At 32.7% G+C, this 17,682-nt stretch overlaps 2 protein-coding genes across 2 annotated transcripts; both read left to right on the forward strand.

The window, feature by feature from the left end:
• The first annotated feature begins 5,382 nt into the window (after window positions 1–5,382).
• LOC131145761 (uncharacterized) lies at window positions 5,383–6,372 on the forward strand. The gene has a single exon (XM_058094951.1). It carries the CDS (start codon window positions 5,383–5,385, stop codon window positions 6,370–6,372), a length of 990 nt encoding a protein of 329 aa, XP_057950934.1.
• A 7,388-nt stretch (window positions 6,373–13,760) lies between these two features.
• Window positions 13,761–14,732, forward strand: LOC131145762 (B3 domain-containing protein At2g31720-like). Its single transcript, XM_058094952.1, has one exon. The coding sequence runs from the start codon at window positions 13,761–13,763 to the stop codon at window positions 14,730–14,732; it is 972 nt and encodes a 323-aa protein (XP_057950935.1).
• The last annotated feature ends 2,950 nt before the right edge of the window (window positions 14,733–17,682 follow it).

Raw genomic sequence — 17,682 nt, forward strand, 5'->3', positions numbered from 1 at the left:
GAAATTTTTTTAGTAAGGTAAACAAATATATATAAATTTTGCAAATACTATATTTCGAAGCATGGATTTTAGACTGCATTTTGAATTTGAATAAATTTCAATAAATTTTATATTATATCTTATTCAAATCTAATATAAATTCAAATTTAAAGTCTCTTCAAACATAGGATAAGAGTCAATGTCTAACCTAGATCTACCAACGAATGGATAGGGATCAAAGGATTCTCAAGCCAACTACACACTTGAGCAACGAGTTCAAATAAAAACGTCAAACGATGCATTTAGAATGTTCAATTACTAACATTTCTATTACATAAGTTTACATTTTGCTAAGTACCTCAATTTGCCCATTAAAACAAAAAATAATATTTTTTATGAAAAAACTAGATTCAAATATTATATGATACAACAGATGGATGCATATTTGATTTTAGAATAATTTTGGTAATGGAAGTTTGGCATTGCCTCTTATTTTTTCAAAAGCACTAAGAAAGTTCATTAAGGGGTAACAAAACGAGATGAATTTTTTTGCCCGCCATGTCATAAAAGGAGAAATGATTAATGTATTTAATGAATGATGGAAAGCATTTGTCATTGCTAATAAAATCAGCTCAAATCAAATAATTAGATAGACAAACTCTATCAAACACAAAGTTGACTTTTTATTTTTTTTTATTTGATTGTGATTTTGTTGATTGGAGAGGGTAAATAGGGGAACTACTATGATTTTTGATGAAGTCTTGGGATTGGGAGAGTTTTTATGAAGACTTGATGTACAAACCAATTTTATCAAAAAGTTTAAGTTTATTGAGTCTTCAACCTAATCATATATATAAACACTCATCATCCACTCTATTTTTTAATTGTGGAATTCTCAATAATCACTTCCTCACTTGTGAGTTACAACCAATCCCCTTTAAACAAAAGCATTTTTTATCACTCAGTGTGTCTAATTCAATCTCTCCTCCTTGAACAGAAACCATCGATCTCCTTCGTGAATGCGAGAATTCTCCAACAGTTGCTCAAAATGGATCTTACCCACACGCCTCACATGCTTTGAATTGCATTCCATGTGTCTTCAAACCAATCTTACCTCCCTTGTCTTGATCCTATTTAGGTCTATCTTCTGGACCTAAATGATCCTTAATAACCTCGATCACGGACTTGATCCTCCAATGTTTTAGTTTGTGACTAATATCGAATGGAACAAATATGTAGAGTAAGCAAGTTGAAGAAAACAAGGGAGCTAGTATGAAGAATAACCGTCCACGGTTTGATGTAGGTACATCAACGGTTTCCTCCAGTGAAGGAAAACCATCAACGGTTTGATGAAACCATCAACGATTTTGTCAGTGTTGTTTTTGAAATTTGAATTGGGAAGATCAATAGGTTGGGAATACAGAGGCAAATCCTTCAGGGATTGATAAAGGGGTATTTGAGGAATTTTCTAATCCCTCTATACATGTAGGGTTATCATAAATACAATTTTGTAACCCCAGTCTTGATTGATAGTGAAATTCAGTTGTCGTTTGCTCCCATAGACTTAGGAATTCTGTCGAGCCACCTTAAATCTTGTGTCGTTTATTGCTTTCATTATCTTTGTATGTTTTCTTATTGCTCATCATAATTACTGCATCACACGATTGTTTTCGCATTCATTCGCATAACAATTGGTATTAGAGCTTTTTAGTCATATAATTTTCATAAAATGTATACATAAAATATTTTCGTAACAATATCATTATTTAAATATAATTTTTTTCTAAATTATTAGTATTATTTACTTATTTTTCATAATTTTTAGTTTTTAAAATAATAATTTAATTATCTTGTCATGGTTATGTCAATAATTGACTCGACTTAGCTAGTTGGTGTTCACTTTGTTTACATGTTAAATTTACAAAATATATTATAATTAATTGACCAAAAAATTAACTTAATTTATTATATTAATGTCATTTTATTAATAATAAAATTTAATTTTTTTTTCACTAAACTTAACGATTGACTAATGGTCAATTAGTGGAAGATTCATTTTGTCAATAAACCTTGGGAGATTTTGTGGTAGTTTTGAAAATTCAGGATGCGGAGTGTCTCAGGTATCGTTGAATTTGATCTTACTATGTAAGAGTAGATTTTAAAATTTATGATTATTGAAAAATTTGAGAAGGTTTTTATGCTAGAAATATAATTATTATTCATATGTCAAGGTATAACTTTTATTTGGATTCCGAAATAGAATCAAACATTAATATGAGACTCTTATATACATTTTTCAGGACCTTAATTAATAAAAAAATATTCCCATGATCAGATATTTCATTCATGTAAATGAGATTTATGAGAATATCAATAATTTTATAAAAATATTTTTTTATCACAAACCAAGCAATTCCTTAATTCATATTTTGTGTGATAAAAGTATAAAAGATATAAGATGAGCCAAAAAAAGATGGCCTTAGCCAATTTATATGATACTGCATATATGCCACTTGAACAACATGTAATTGCATATGTATAATTGCGTAAAATATTTTATAATTCTCAATTAAATATATACATTTTAATTAAAGAAATTAATAACATATTGTCATAATTTATTTTATAAATATTAAAGTATGAATATTCAAAGTTATTTATAAATCCTATTTATATTTTGTTTTTAAACTAAAAAGTTAAAACATAAGATGCTATTATAACACAATTTAAATATAGTAACATTAAAAAATTTGAAAATATAAGATACAATAATATTCCAACTAAAATATGATTTCCTTTATCAATAGTTGGTTAATTTGGTAGAAGGTAATCTAACTCTCGATGAAGTTAGGGAGCGAGATCAGAGTAAGAGTATAAAGGAATCTTCGATTTAGAATCCACGATCATACAATGTTATATGAGAAATAATTATCTTCTCAAATTGTGTATCACAAGAACTCACAATATCATAGCACTTCGGGTATGGGATCCAATAAAACTATGTTCCCAAGATTCTCCCAATTGGATCCATGTTATGTTGATTAATATACTGACATAGTAAGAAGATATAGGACCCACACTAAAGTGTACCTCTCATTTGTGTGGGTCTTACTAGTAACATGACATTTTGTAAGCAATGAATTTCAAATGCTATGTGGTTAATTATAGCTCTTTATATTTATATTTGACTATTTGATAATAATTAAAAATCAGAATCAAAAGTTGTAAAGTTAGCAACAATAACAAAATTGAATAATTAAAAAAGAAGAATTCTTCTGCATATAAAGATTGGACTTAGTAATAATTAATAAACTTGTGACTCCCTCATATTAGAATTCAGTGACTCACACTTTATAACATTAGAAAGATAGGTATGTTAATAAACATAGCTGATAACAATAAACAGAGCTCTTTTGGACAATTAAACAAATTGCAAATTCAATTCACAGCTGCTGAGAGTTTAATAAAATTAACCAGAGCTCTAGTTAATTAGCTAATCAATTCTTGTAATTTTGCTATTTATCTTTGATTTTGATTTCCCCATATGTATTATCCAAATATCTCCATGTGAATGTTAATTATCGCGCATGTTGCCATTGAAAGTCCCAAATTCGATTAACTCGCATGTTTTTGGCATGTCATGTTTTTTTTAAAAGAATTCGCAACCCCGAAATTAATTACATGGAATAATATCAATTTTTAATTAGTTGAAATTAATTATATATCTTTTTATACTTTGTATGTACACTCACATGTCCATTTTGAATTTTGAAATTTGGACATTAAAATTTTATTAAACTACATTGAATTTTTTTATATAAATCGTTAAAAAATAAATCTAAGGTAGGAAACCCAGAAGAAAATGTGCATGGGCTTGGGTTTGGTTAGTTGTTTAATTTGAAAAAAGAGAAAAATGAGTCCCCAAGTATATAATATAAAAACAGGGCTGGTCAAAATTAAGGTGGTTCGGCCATTTATTAAGATCCAATATTTATTAGATATTATTTGATAGTCATCAAAACAAATGGAACCTTTTTTTTTTTTTTTTTGTTGATAAAAATGGATTCAATCACTGAAAAGTGTACAACTTTTAGGGAAGTCATTATCTATAATTATAGACTAAACTAATGCACGCACTCCCACTCGATGTGGAAGGAAGTTGAACATAAATTTATGAATAAAAATGAAAACATCTATTATAATGCAACTTATTCAAACAAAGGGGTATTAAAGAAACTAATGTGTAATAATTTTTTAGTTATAAAATAATGCTCAACCATAAGAATTAATTCTACTCCTTATAATCGGTTGAAGGAACTCTTGAAATGAAATTTGTAAAAGAGTTCAATCAAGTTACTCTAAAATTGTTCCTCCCATGACAATAAAGTCGATGGAAAAAATGGTGTCTTGAGTATTTGACAAAAAATTTTGAAAATTTCTAGAAATGTTTGACATGGCCAAGCTAAATATCAGCCTAGAATATGTAAATAATGCATAAATATTTTTGAATATTTTTTAAAAAAAATTGTTATTCATGGATTCAAATAATTTGTTAAAAAATATAACTTTTGTCATTTAAAATTTAATTCTTAAATCTTAACTTTGATCATATTTTTCAAAAGGAAAGTATTTTTCATAAGGAAAGTAAATATCAGTCTAGAATATGTCACATTTTATGCTCCAGCTTTCTCTAGATAGAGAAATAGAATTTAGAGAAATTGAATACGTAGTGTGGTGATTTATTTGAATGAATTCTGGGTGTTTTCATTCATGTGATGTGTCTAAGAGTTTATAAAAAAAAAAAAAAAAATGAAGAGTTAAGAGGGAGAAGGAATATTTAGAGAGAGAAGACGAGAGTTAGAGAGATTGAAGATATATAAATGCATACAAGAGGTAGAAAGGAAAATTTTTAAATAAGGATAAATATGTAAAATTGTGTTTTAAGAATATTTATCCTTCATTTCAAACTAACCGCTCTCCTAATTTTTAGGTAAAACATTTTCAACATTTCTCATATATTCTACAAAATAAAAAATTGAAAAATTAATTTTGAAATTAAAATTTTAAAACATCACCTAACACTAGATCACTAATCTAGAACTAGTTTATTAAATTTGTAGATTACGGAGTATATAATTCCTATTTGAAAAAATTTGAATATGATACTTATAATAATAATGAAGAATCAGAAGTTGAGTAGGATACAACAACAACAAAATTGGAAACCCTATGATGGTGGAGAATTCCCTCTTTCCAAACTTCATTTGCTACACTAGTTCCTGGCCTCTTTCCAAACCCTAGAATCCACAACATGCTCTCATCAAGTCCTCTCAGTTAATAATTTATTCATCATTAGTTTCAATTTGCAGTGAGTGATTAACGAGATCGTTGGAGGAGGAAACTATGAGGGAATCCTTAAAGATGTTATCTATGGAACAATTTGTGGGTCGTGATTTGCCAAAGGACCCTTTCCACCAGCTTCTCTTGGTGACAGAAGTCGCCGCTGATATGTACGAAGAGGAGAAATTAGGTGTTAACATTAAAACAGAGAGATCAATAGGCTCTTCTAAAGGTTCTGCGGCTGCTGACGACGCAGATGATTTCGTCTTTCCCATGCAAAAGGGGAAGCGGATGAAGAGAAAGAAACGCCTCCATTATAATATAATCGAACCCATAATATCCCACGTTTCCGTCTCATCATCGTCCCCATCAGCCTGCAAGGATCAGAAACATGGCCCCCTCGTCAACGTTCAACCGAGCCCAACAGAGAAGCCAAAATGGATTTTTGAAAAAGGTGAAAGCAGTAGTGCTGCAGGCGAGATGCCGCCGCTGCCGCAACAACCACCGCCCGCACCCCTTGTTATTAATCCCATAGTCAACCCACCACCGCAAGTAGTAGCAGCACCACCGCAACCAACAGATGATCATCAAAATGGTGACGAATTAATGATGGTTATGCCTCAGGAGTTGCAAGATTACATTAGGGCGAGCAGCGGCTCTGACGTTGTGTTCATTATAGAGAAGCAGTTGTCGGGAACGGATGTGAGCCCCAGCCACAGCCGGTTATCCCTTCCCCTCCTCCAACTCAAGGCCGACTTCCTGACGGCAGAGGAGAAGGAGACGTTGTCGGCGAGAAATTCCAATGGCAGGCCCGGCGCGATACAGGTGTCGCTGATACCGCCTACGCTGCAGCGCATAGCGGTGAGTTTCAAGCGGTGGGACATGAGAAAGAAGGCGGGGAAGGTGAGCTCTTCTTACGTCTTGGTGAAGCCATGGAATGAGGTGGTTGAAGAGAATGGATTGAGGGAAGGAGATTGGGTACGCCTGTGGTCATTCCGGTGTGCTTCTCAGCTCTTCCTCGCCCTGGTTGAGGTTCAGCAGCCGCAGCCTTAATGGCATCTTGCAGTTATATGTAGTACACACAGGTTTTCTTGGTTTTTCTTTTTTTCTTTTTTCTTGTTTTTTATGTTGCTTGTGTACTGAAAATTACTCATGACCAGGTAGTTTCTTATTTGGCTAAGTGCAAAGAAAGAAAAAAAAAAATGACCTAGTTTGAAATTTGTTTGTTGGTTGGTTGGTTTTAACTTGTATTTCCCCGTAAAAAGTGAGGATTTATTAATAAATAATTGGAGATGCCGTCCTCTTTTAGCAATAAAATAAAATAAAATTTACAATACAAATGATATCATGTTTTATGTTCTACCTTTGGTTATGCATAAAAAATCAATTCAAGCATATGAAAAAAAAAATTATAATTTTATTTTTTAAAAAAATTAATTAATTTTGTCTTATGTGTTTGGCCATAAGTTAACAAATATTTCATATAAAATTTCATTCTCCTCTCAAATAAGAATAATGTATGATAGGAACTATTATTTTAACATTTAGCTTCGTCTCATTGAACACAATATGCATATACTCAAATGTTATTTGTACTTAACAAGGAAAATACACATATCTAAATTCAAAGAAAAAACTCTTAGAATCACAATATACATAATCTCATCAAATATATTTTGATGAGATGAAAGGAAAAATTACAAGAATCAAAAGAATTAATATTAACGCCAACTTCTCGATTATCAGTATAGAGACCTGGAAAAATATAATAATAAAAATAATTGGAAAATGAGGATTTTTGAGTTCGTGAAGAGAAAAACGGCAACAGTTTTCTGGAGCATTAAGAAAACCGTCGATGGTTGTATAGTTTTACCACAGTAAGGTAAGTGGGTAAACGGCAAAAATTGAGCCGGTTAAAGAGAAAACCGGCGACGGTGTAATGACCTCAAAAATCTTAATATAAAATAAAACATAATAAATAGAAAAGTCAACCCGAACCCATGGGTAATGGGGACACCTGTCAATCACAGCGAAAACCTAAGCAGCAGTAAATATAAATCACATTTTCAAAACCATAGAATACATAATACCAGAATCTATTGTAATTCCATAATACTATGTTTATATACAATCTCCAAATGTGTCAAAATAAACTTAGGATCATACAACAAAAATCTCATGATCATAGTACAAGACTTACCCTCCTAACGGGGTAACTCGATAAACTTAATGGCGACCTTGACCCGCCAGTCTCTCTGGGTTTCCTGAAAATCATTTAATGTTCGGGAGTGAGACACTTCTCAGTAAGGAAAAATAAACTAAATACAGCTGTGTGGCAACATGAATATTTATTGCAGTTATACATACTCAGTACGTTTCAAATATCTAAAAACATACATCATAACATGGTGGAACAATTATATACTTTCATATTTTCTAATAATTCATACTGATCATGAAATGTCTGTTATAGCTAATAATACTGAAAATACACCCAGAATGAATAATTAGTTGATGTCATGTATTACCCCCCATGACGGGTTGTGCAGCCCGAAGGCGAGACCCGACAATGGCTGGCTGACCACGGCCAAATCAAAAATGTCTGTAAGTATGATGGGTCCGCCACACCCTGGTCCGGACTGCCAGATGGACGTCCACACTCTACACTGAAAGCCACATCGACTATCCATCTCTCACCCCCTCGTGGGGTGGTTAGCACTAATCTGATCATAGATATCTGATCTATAAGCTACGGTACCGTGCTTCTGAACTGAACTAAACTAACATCCGGGTTCTGAAAACATATAATACATGATATTATAGCATTTTTCATCATTTCATAAATACGGACTCGCGTCGAAATCATTCCATATATACGGCCTTGCGCCGAACATTTCATAAATACGGTCTTGCACTGAAATCATTTCATATATATATATATACGGCTTGGGGCCGAAATCATTTCATATATATATATACGACCTCGCGTCGAAATCATTTCATATATATATACGGCCTCACGGTATATAATGATAACTCGTAAGTCCTCATCAACGAGACACGTGTCCCCATCGACGATCCCAATAAGCCTACGAACCCTTCTTAAAAATCCCATTTTCACCCTATTTTATTATTTAATTTCTATAATTTTTCAGGTCTCTACACATTATATCTAGGGTTGGTATTTCTATTAATCCAAGTAAGATTGAGGAGGTAGTAGATAGGGTACAACCGAAGAAGGTGCACGAGATTAGGAGTTTCCTGGGATTGGATGGGTATTACCGCAGGTTTGTTGAGGGCTTCTCTAAACTGTCAAGCCTATTGACCAAATTGATCAGGAAGGGAGTGAAGTTTGAGTGGTTTGACAAATGCGAACAAAGCACCGAGGAGTTGAAGCAGTGACTCATCACTGCTTCTATATTGATGATTTCTTCATGAGAAGAGGGATTCGTAATTTATAGTGATGTGTCCCATAAAGGGCTCGAATGCACGTTGATGTAGTGAGATAGAGTGATAGCATATGCCTCACGACAGCTGAAAGAATATGAGAAGAACTATCTTACATATGGTTTGGAGTTAGCAGCGGTGGTGTATGCACTGAAGATTTGGAGACACTATCTTTATGAGGGTAAATATGAAATTTTCACTAACCATAAGAGGTTAAAATACTTTTTCACGCAAAAAAAGTTAAATATGAGGCAGAGGAGATGGTTGAAGCTAATAAAGGATTACGACTGCACTGTCAGCTATCACCCGGGAAAGACTAATGTGGTCACTAATGCTTTGAGCCAAAAATCAGTGGATTCATCTATATCTATAGTGGAGATTTGGCATCCGATCCAGATGGATCTAGAGAGGCTCGGTGTGGAGCTGAAAGAGGCGATCACTAGGCATTTATTACTAACCTGGTTTTGCAGCTAACTTTACAGAGAGAAAATTAAAGTAGATCAGAGGAATGATGCAGAACTAGTAAAGCTTATGGAAAAGGTATATGATGGTCAGAAGACAAAGTTCAGCATCTCAGATGATGGAGCCTTGAGGTTTCATATCACATTATGCGTTCCTACTGACCCTGAGATCAAGAGGGTTATTTTGGAGGAAACACATCAGTCCCTGTATACTGTACATTCAGGTAGCACTAAAATGTACAAGGATCTTCGAGAATCTTTCTAGTTGAGCAACATGAAAAGGGAGATAGCCCAGTATGTGGATCAATGTTTGATATACCAACAGGTAAAAACTGAGCATCAGAAACCGACGGGATCATTGCAGTCAGCCCACATTCCTGAGTAGAAGTGGGAGCATATAATGATGGATTTCATCACAGGATTACCGTCGGCATTGCATGGACAGAACGCAATAGTGGGTAGTTGTGAATCAACTAACGAAGACTGCCAACTTTTGCATATCAGAGTTAACTACTCCACGGGCAGATTGACTAAGTTATATATCCAAGAGATAGTTAGACTCCATAGTGTTCTAGTGCCCATAGTTTTAGATAGAAACCCACAATTCACAACTCATTTTTAGAGAAGTTTGCAAGGGGCCATGGGTTCTCAGTTGTCGTTCAGCACAGCATTTCATCCTCAGACAGATGGGTAGACGGAGAGAATGATACAGATTCTAGAGAATATGCTGCGAGCATATATGCTGGACTTTGGAGGTCATTGGATGTAGTATTTGTCACTGGTCGAGTTTGCGTATAACAACAGCTACCGAGCCATCATTGGGATGGCACCGTATGAGGCATTATGTGGCAGGAGGTATCGATCCCCATTATACTGGGAGGAGATTGAAGAAAGATAGATTTTGAGGCCAGAGCTGATACAGCAGATCTAGACTCAGGACAAAGTCAGACTCAGTAGAGATAAGATCAAAATAGCACAGAGCCGGTAGAAGAGTTATGCAGATACTTGTCAGCGAAAGTTGGAGTTTGACTTAGGAGATCATGTATTTCTGAAGGTGACACCGTTGAAGGGAGTTATGAAGTTTGGGAGGAAGGGTTAGTTGAGCTCTAGGTATATTGGACCATTCGAGATTCTTGAAAGAGTATATCCAGTTACCTACAGGTTGGCAATACCACCGGTCTTATCTACGATCCATGAAGTATTTCATGTTTCTATGCTGAGAAAATACGTCCCAGATCCCTCCCATGTGATCGGCTACGAGGCACTAGATTTGGGTGATACCTTGATTTATGAAGAGGTGCCAGTGCAGATTTTAGACAGGAAGGAACAAAAGTTACGTACAAAGAAGATTTCACTGGTAAAAGTTTTAGGGTGCAATCATGTCATTGAGGAGACTTCCTAGGAATTAAAGGATAAGATGTGCCAGAGATATCCATATTTATTCAATGGAGTTTAGAGCTGAACGAGTTAGAGAAAAAGTAAATAATGATGTATGTATTTTGATTTGTATGGTATAGTGTAGGATAGATAAAGTTTTTGGTTTTGAGATAAGAATGGTTATAGGAGAATTTTGTTTGATTATTATTATTATTATTATTATTATTATTATTATTATTATTATTATATCTGAAATAATAAATTATTAGTTAAATGAAAGTACGATTACTATAATGTTACAATAATTTAAAATAATGATTGATATTTCGACAATATAGAGCCTCAATTATTTCAAGTAATTTATTATTTAGGGTAAAATTCAAGAACACCCCTTGAGTTTTCAACAAATGATACTCCACCCCTATATTTTAAAAAACTAAGAAAAAATCCCCTAAGTTTTAATTTTATTGACAAAATGAACCTTACATTAGTTGACTGTTAGTTAATGGTTATATATATGTAAAAATAAAATAAAATTTAGCCATAATGAAATGATATTTTAAAATGATTATTGTTTAATAATTAAATTGAAAAAAAATACTCAACATAATGTTTTGAAAACTAAGTGACTCAAATAACTAATTGATTGTCAAATTAATTGGTCTATCTAGTCCAATTGCTTTAAGTTAACCAATTGACATCAACATAAAAAATATATATTATTATTCTAAATTTTTTAAAAAATATATTAAAAATTACTAATAAATCATAGAAATTGTCTAATAACTATAATATTACAAAATATTTGTTAGATGTAATTTTTGAAGAAGTTTAATGATCAAACAGATCATAAAGCAAATAAATTATATTTCATTATTTTAAAATTCAAGCAACTTATCAAGCATATATATTGCTAAAAAAAGATAAACTAAAGCTTCAACATTTATTCTTTATAAATTAAAATAATAAAATTGGATGTTCGTTCTTCTGTTTGTAAAATATGAATGTTAAATGGATTGAAAAAAAAAACTCAAATTTATATTAATTGGCTGATCACTGTTTGAGATAATTCATTGACTTTTCTTGATTTTATTCAAGTTACTATGTTATTAAATATGATATCCAACCAAACCTAGATAAAATACGAAAGTTCGACCTATTATCTCATCAAAGTTGATTTTTTATATTATGTTTTTTAAAAAAATATTTTTAGTCATATAATTTTCATAAAATGTACACAGAAAATATTTTCGTAACAATATCATTATTTAAATATATATTTTTTTCTAAATTATTAGTATGATTTACTTATTTTTTCATAATTTTTAGTTTTTAAAATAATAATTTAATTATATTGTCATGGTTATGTCAATAATTAACTCAGCTTAGGCAGTTGATGTTCACTTCGTTTACAAGTTAAATTTTCAAAATATATTATATTTAATTGACCAAAACTTTAACTTAATTTATTAAATTAATGTCATTTTATCAATAATAAAATTTATTTATTTTTTTACTAAACTCAACGGTTGACTAATGGTCAATTAGTGGAAGGTTCATTTTGTCAATAAACCTTGAGAGATTTTGTGGTAATTTTGAAAATTCAGGGGTGTGGAGTGTCATATTCTAAAAAGTGAGGTATTGTTGAATTTGATCTTATTATTTTAGAGTAGATTTTAAAATTTATGATTATTGAAAAATTTGAGAAGGTTTTTATGCTAGAAATATAATTATTATTCATTTTGTTAATTATATTTTAAATTAATATTTAACTATTTTTATTAAGAGAAAAAGTATAATATTATTTTTTTATTAACTAAAATCTTATTTTAAGAGCATCATATTAATTTATGTTAAAATAATATTTATTATTAATTAAATTAATATTTTAAACTTTTAATCTTCATCTTACTTTTAGAATTGTATTATGTTTGGTCAGTATTTAATATGTTATAATACATAGTAAAATAACATATGATCATCCTTCGATATATATTTTAATTGTGAAATAGTCATTAATTTATTTTTATTTTTATATATTTTTCAAATTGATCCTAGTTATGGAGAATACTACTTATAAGTAACCAAAAAGTTATCTTATATTATTTTTCAAATTTTACTTAATTAGATTTAAAATTTAAAATTTAAAATTTAAAATTTAAAATTGATGCTTTTAAATACAAAATAAGTATGCTTTTTAAGTGCTTTGAGACTGAAGGCCAACACAACAAGAAGCTTAATTAGCAAAAACAAAAGAGAAGTCAGAAAGATGAGAATAATACGGAGATGAGTTGGAGGGATTTCCGTTGATCTTCAATCCTGGAGCTTTCCAGGAAAAGAAAAGAAAAGAAAAGAAAATTGATGAGACGCAGGCCCCATCCTAATTCCTAAAAAATGTCCCCCTGCACCCAACCTCACTGCCGTCGGTAATGAGATGCTGGGATCAATCATGAACCAAAATCCTTGTTTGAAAGTTGGGTTTTGTATTGATTTCTACTTGATGGGCCTAGCAGGTAATGAGATCGTTTAGGGCTGTTATAAAAACAGAATAGAATTGGGAGGAATGGACTCCATTTCTCTTGATGTTATCATGACTTCTGTTCAAACTTTTATTATCTATCTCATTCAATTTCACAAATCAAACATGTCATAAAGCAACTCTGTGATTCCTAATAGTTTGTGTTCAAACTAATCGCTTTCCTAATTTTTAGGTCAAATATTTTCAACATTTCTCATATATTCTACAAAATAAAAATTTAAAAAACTAATTTTGAAATTAAAATTTTAAAACATCGCCTAACACTAGATCACTAATCTAGAACTAGTTTATTAAATTTGTAGATTATGGAGTATATAATTCCCATTTGAAAAAGTTTGAATATGATACTTATGATAACAATGAAGAATCAGAGTTTGAGTAGGATACAACAACAACAAAACCCAACAACGTATATGGAAACCCTATGATGTTGGAGAATTCCCTCTTTCCAAACTTCATTTGCTACATTAATTCTTGGCCTCTTTCCAAACCCTAAAAGTCACAACACCCTTTGGATCAAGTCCCCTCACTTAATCATTTCTTCATCAATAGTTTCAATTTGTAGTGAGTGATTAACGAGGTCGTTGGAGGAGGAAACTACGAGGGAATCCTTAAAGATGTTATCTATGGAACAATTTGTGGATCGTGATTTGCCAAGGGACCCTTTCCACCGGCTTCTCTTGGTGGCAGAAGTCGCCGCTGATATGTACGAAAAGGAGAAATTAGGCGTTAATATTAAAGCAGAGGCATCATTAGGCTCTTCTAAAGCTTCTGCGGCAATTGACGACCAAGATGATTTCGCCATCCCCATGCAAAAGGGGAAGCGGAAGAAGAGAAAGAAACGCCTTCATTATAATATAATCCAACCCACAATATCCCACACCTCCGTCTCATCGTCGTCCTCTTCCGCCTGCAAAGATCAGAAACATCGTCCCCTCGTCAACGTTCCACCGAGCCCAACAGAGAAGCCAAAACGGATTTTTGAAAAAGGTGAAAGCAGTAGTGCAGCAGGCGAGATGCCGCCGCTGCCGCAACAACCACCGCCCGCACCCCTTGTTATTAACCCCATAGTCAACCCATCGCCACAAGTAGTAGCAGCACCTCCGCAACCTACAGATGATCACCAAAATGGTGACGAATTAATGATGGCTATGCCTCAGGAGTTGCAAGATTATATTAGGGCGAGCAGCGGCTCTGACGTTGTGTTCATTATAGAGAAGCAGTTGTCGGGAACGGATGTGAGCCCCAGCCACAGCCGGTTATCCCTTCCCCTCCTCCAACTCAAGGCCGACTTCCTGACGGCAGAGGAGAAGGAGACGTTGTCGGCGAGAAATGCCAATGGCAGGCCCGGCGCGATACAGGTGTCGCTGATACCGCCTACGCTGCAGCGCATAGCGGTGAGTTTCAAGCGGTGGGACATGAGAAAGAAGGCGGGGAAGGTGAGCTCTTCTTACGTCTTGGTGAAGCCATGGAATGAGGTGGTTGAAGAGAATGGATTGAGGGAAGGAGATTGGGTACGCCTGTGGTCATTCCGGTGTGCTTCTCAGCTCTGCCTCGCCCTGGTTGAGGTTCAGCAGCCGCAGCCTTAATGGCATCTTGCAGTTATATGTAGTACACACAGATTTTCTTGGTTTTTCCTTTTTTCTTTTTTCTTGTTTTTTATGTTGCTTGTAGTACTGAAAATTACTCATGACCAGTAGTTTCTTATTTGCTTAAGTGCAAAGAAAGAAAAAAAAAATGACCTAGTTTGAAATTTTTAAAAAATGTGGGCAAGACTTTTCGATGAACTAAAGTTGAGCAAATTTACAAGGCAAATGACATCATGTTTTATGTTCTATCATTGGTTATGCATAAAAAATCAATTCAAGCATATGAAAAAAGTATATATAATTTTATGTGTTTGGTCATAAGTTAACAAATATTTCATATAAAATTTCATTCTCCTCTCAAATAAGAATAATGTATGACGGGAAATATTATTTTAACATTTAGTTTCGTCTCATTGAACACAATTTGCAAATACTCAAATATTATTTGTGCTTAACAAAGAAAATACACATATCTGAATTCAAAGAAAAAACTCTTAAGAGTCACAATATACATAATCTCATAAAATATATTTTGATGAGATGAAAGGAAAAATTACAAGAATCAAAAGAATTAATATTAACACCAACTTCTTGATTATCAGTGTAGAGACCTGGAAAAATATAATAATAAAAAAAATTAGAAAATGAGGATTTTTGGGTTGGTAAAGAGAAAACCGGCTACGGTTTTCTAGAGCATTAAGAAAACCGTCCACGGTTATATGGTTTTACCACAACAATGTAACTGGGTAAACGGAAAAAACTAGGCCGGTTAAAGAGAAAATCGGCGACGGTCTCCCGAGAACCTGAGAAAACTGGCGAAGATTTTCTCTACAGTGTTGAATATAAAAAAGTCTCGCAAGCTAATTTCGTTAAACAAAACAAAATTTCTCTCTCTCTCTCTCTCTCAACCCTATGAAGCTCTCCTCTTTCTCTCTTCGATTTCGGCTTCATTCTAGTCCAAATCAACGATCAGAAAACACCATGAGGATCTAGGAAGGATTCTCTTCAAGCTAATTGGAACGGAATCGCGATTTGGGATTCCGAGGCACCACTCCAAAACTGAGGTAAGGGTGTTAAATATTAGTTTTAATTGTTAGATTGGACTATTTGGGGCCTAGGGAATACTAAATGATAATATTCTGGAGTTTGAGTTTATTAATCTAGGGTTAATGCAATTTTCAGGCTTTTGAGCTGCGAACGCCGTGGAGCGTAAGATTTAGGGTGTTAGTGGACCTCTCAATAAGTCAAGTAAGGGAAATAAATTATAACAGTCATTTTGAGAATTTCTGGTTGAATTATAATGTGAATATGAAAATATGATATTTTACTTGAAATTATTATGATATGAATATCAAATAAAATTATGTGACATATGAGTAATATTGAATTGTGATGTTTTGGGATTTGAAAGTTATGAAAAGATGATTTATGTTTATTGAGAAAGGTTGAAATATGTGAAATGTAATATATACTATTATGAGAATGGAATGAATATTGAACAGATGAGAAAGAAATAGAAAATGTTGAGAACATTGAAATGTGATATATACTATTATGAGATGAGATTTGAGTATTGAAATGTAAATATGAAAATGTGAATACTACAATGAGAATGTTGAAATATGAACACTGAAATGTGAATAAGAAAATATGAATATTGCAATATGAATACTGCAATGTGGAAATGTGAATGTGGAAATGTGAATACCAGAAAACCACAACCATAATGATCCTAAAAATTTATCAATTAATCACATGGAAGATCATATGACAAACACAAAGAACATGTGGCTAAGTATTATACTTTTCAATTAATATATTCAATAAGGCCATCACAGTTGAGCACGTGCCACAGTGAATAACAAACTGATCTAAGCCAAAATTGCTAGTGAGCATAGCACGGTAGATATTTAAATTCAGATGCTCCCCCTATCAATTTGAACCATATCTTAGATGAAATAAATTACTTATGCTTTGCAAGAGATTGATTTCATTGAATATGCCAAAGTATAAGTGAGCACACAAACCATTCTTCAACAACCATATTGGATATTTATTAACAATATTTATCTTTAATCAGTACAGTCATCCCTATAGACAACAAGTGCATCAGAAATGGATATTAAGACATTCTAAGCAATTCATGACCCAAGAACATTTCATATCAAATCATAGAACTTTAAGTGCAGGATACAATGTTCAAGGATACCAGAAGAGCCTCAATATTTTAAAAAGCAAAGTGATGCATTTGAGTCTTTTATGTTCTTTCTATAAGGATGGAGCTAAGCTCCTCTAAATATTCTTGATGATTATGTAAGAATGAAATTTAATTATCTATTTGAGTTTTCACTCATCCTTTCAAAAATATTTTAACATTAATTTTATCATAATCATCTATGTACAAGGTTTTACTTTTGAGAAAATTTTTGTCGAAATTTCGGCAGCATGCCGTCTGTAAATCGGACATTTTCCTATAAAACCTGTACTCAATAGGTTCAAATAAGTAATTTATATTTCAGTCTAAGGCACACGAGAACCTATATCCACTACCAGCATGCAATTCTCATTAATTGCATCCACCATGTAGGAGACATTCTAGACTAAGCATGCATTCCAGTAGTATAATCAACACAAGATATTCAATATAGCTCAATAGAAGTTCGTGTTAGGAGAAGACATAAACTATCCATCAAAGACATTTTAATCATTTATAGAATCATCGATAGTGCGGCAATGTTGTACACATATATGCATAAAGGCATAAGTGATATAAGAATATGAGAGCATTCAAATTTATATATATGAAGAATAAAAGCTCCCCCCCCCCCCCCCGAGTCATGCACTCAACTCATTTCATGCCTTTTTCATTTTTTTAATTACTTAGCCAAGTGTTTAGATTTTTCGTGATTCAATCTTGGCTAAACTTGCTTAGGCTTAGAGGACCAAAGAT

This window comes from Malania oleifera, chromosome 13 (genome assembly GCF_029873635.1).
Source record: "Malania oleifera isolate guangnan ecotype guangnan chromosome 13, ASM2987363v1, whole genome shotgun sequence".
Taxonomy (NCBI): Eukaryota; Viridiplantae; Streptophyta; class Magnoliopsida; order Santalales; family Ximeniaceae; genus Malania; species Malania oleifera.

What these genes read in the sequence shown, in the direction of transcription:
- LOC131145761 (XM_058094951.1), top strand. Translation starts at nt 5,383, where the DNA reads ATGAGGGAATCCTTAAAGATGTTATCTATGGAACAATTTGTGGGTCGT.
- LOC131145762 (XM_058094952.1), top strand. Translation starts at nt 13,761, where the DNA reads ATGTTATCTATGGAACAATTTGTGGATCGTGATTTGCCAAGGGACCCT.